Source organism: Theobroma umbraticum, unplaced genomic scaffold, assembly GCF_002168275.2.
Source record: "Theobroma umbraticum cultivar Fairchild unplaced genomic scaffold, ASM216827v3 scaffold_130.0, whole genome shotgun sequence".
Lineage (NCBI taxonomy): Eukaryota > Viridiplantae > Streptophyta > Magnoliopsida > Malvales > Malvaceae > Theobroma > Theobroma umbraticum.
Window position 1 is genome coordinate 3,412,953 of NW_018397264.1, and position 1,601 is coordinate 3,414,553.

At 39.9% G+C, this 1,601-nt stretch overlaps 1 protein-coding gene across 1 annotated transcript in view; it reads right to left on the reverse strand.

Moving 5' to 3' along the window:
- LOC110421820 (uncharacterized) overlaps positions 1-1,368 on the reverse strand; it is a 3,820-nt gene extending 2,452 nt beyond the window's left edge. Inside the window, exons 1-3 of the mRNA XM_089784411.1 lie at positions 780-1,368; positions 514-663; positions 263-424 (exon numbers count right to left, since the gene is read on the reverse strand). Of these exons, the coding sequence (XP_089640537.1) occupies positions 263-424; positions 514-663; positions 780-1,368 (901 nt within the window). The remainder of the gene's footprint in view (positions 1-262; positions 425-513; positions 664-779) is intronic.
- Positions 1,369-1,601: the final 233 nt, after the last annotated feature.

The following is a 1,601-nucleotide window of genomic DNA, read 5'->3' on the forward strand; positions in this document are numbered from 1 at the left end:
TTTTGCTTTTTCTTTTTGAGAGAAAGTGGTGGCAAACTCAAATTATTTACCTTGATCAGTTACTTTGCTTGTCCCTTGAGGATTCTCTTCGTCACTTACGCTGTTGCTTTTCTTCTTCTGGCCATTAATGTAAGAAAGGAGTTTCCTTCCAAAAGAACGTATTTCTCCAAAGCCTGGGTTTCCATTGCTTATTACTTTTATTATTTGCTTTTTAAATTTAAAAAATAAAAAGTTATTTTCCTTGTATGGGGGAATAACCCACCTGGCATGCCAAAACAAGCCACACCCAGAAACATTCGGAAGAAGCGCACGCAGGTTTCGTGGGTTTGTGGGAAGCAAGGACGATGACTACCATTTTCTTCAAACCTTTTTAGGTAATCCATACTCTCATATTTTTTGTCCGTCATTTCATCCACTATGATACCTACAACATAATCAATAACACCCATTTCCTGAATATATTTACAAAAAATTCACACCCAAGCTTGCATTTGATAGAGAAAATTTGCTTACAGCGGTAGAGGAGCCGATCAAACAGTCCAAGACGACTACCACTCTTAAATGCATTAGCCTTCGTGGCTAGAACATGGAGAGGAGATGAACCATTTACATTGAAAGCGTTCACAAGCTCTCGATATTTGCATATGATTTGAAATGCCAAATCTATGAAGGAAAAGTTTGGCTATAAGAACAGAGTTTTTCATCAAAAGATTCAAAATAATATTAGGAAATTGCAAATATATATTGAATCCAGGAGAGAGTAATCAAACGAAACTGACCAAAGTGTTCTCCATCAATGGCAGCATGAAGAATGGTATTACCGCTTGCATCCCTGCTGCGTATATCCCAGCGCTTTCCTTGGGGGTAACAAAAATAGAGGCAAAAGAAAGCATTTTTATGGCCATACTTAGCTGCCAAGTAAAAAGGGGTCTCATTCTGTTTGTTTTTTTCAGCAATGAGATTAAAATCTTTTGAGGCCATGCAATGGCACATGTGTGCATTTCCCAGTATTGCTGCTGTGTGAAGTGGTGTATTCCCTCTCTTATTCTTCACTTTCAAAACATCCGAAGCATTTTCTCCCAGGATTTCCACCAACTGACACACGAACTCTAGCTTTCCACCTGAGACTGCTAAGTGCAAAGCAGTGTCTTCTGCTTCTGTAATCTTGGCCTTCTGGCTCTCAGGCTTCTCCATGTAGGCCTTCACCACATTCTGCCACTGGTTTTTCATGGCATACTCGAACAGTCTTTCTGATAGCTCTATTAGTTGCAAAGCCTGTTGATCTGCTGCCTCTTTCTTTTGCGATGCAGATGGTTGCACCTCTGGAACTTGCTCCGTCGTCTCGTTCTTTTGTGCTTGCTGATCCATCATTGAAACCTGCTTTCTTCTCTTATTTTGATCAATGCTCAATTAAAGATAGTTGATGTTCTCCGCTATTTATAAGTGTCAGTGGAATCGTCCCCTCAAAGGGAAAACAACTAACCAATGCATATCCCCGTCGTGTTCCATGCATCCAACGTCATATATCTGCATATTCCATTTTTAATATGACCGAGGACAGCTATAAATTCAAAGTACGCATTTCTCCAAGGAGGAGAATA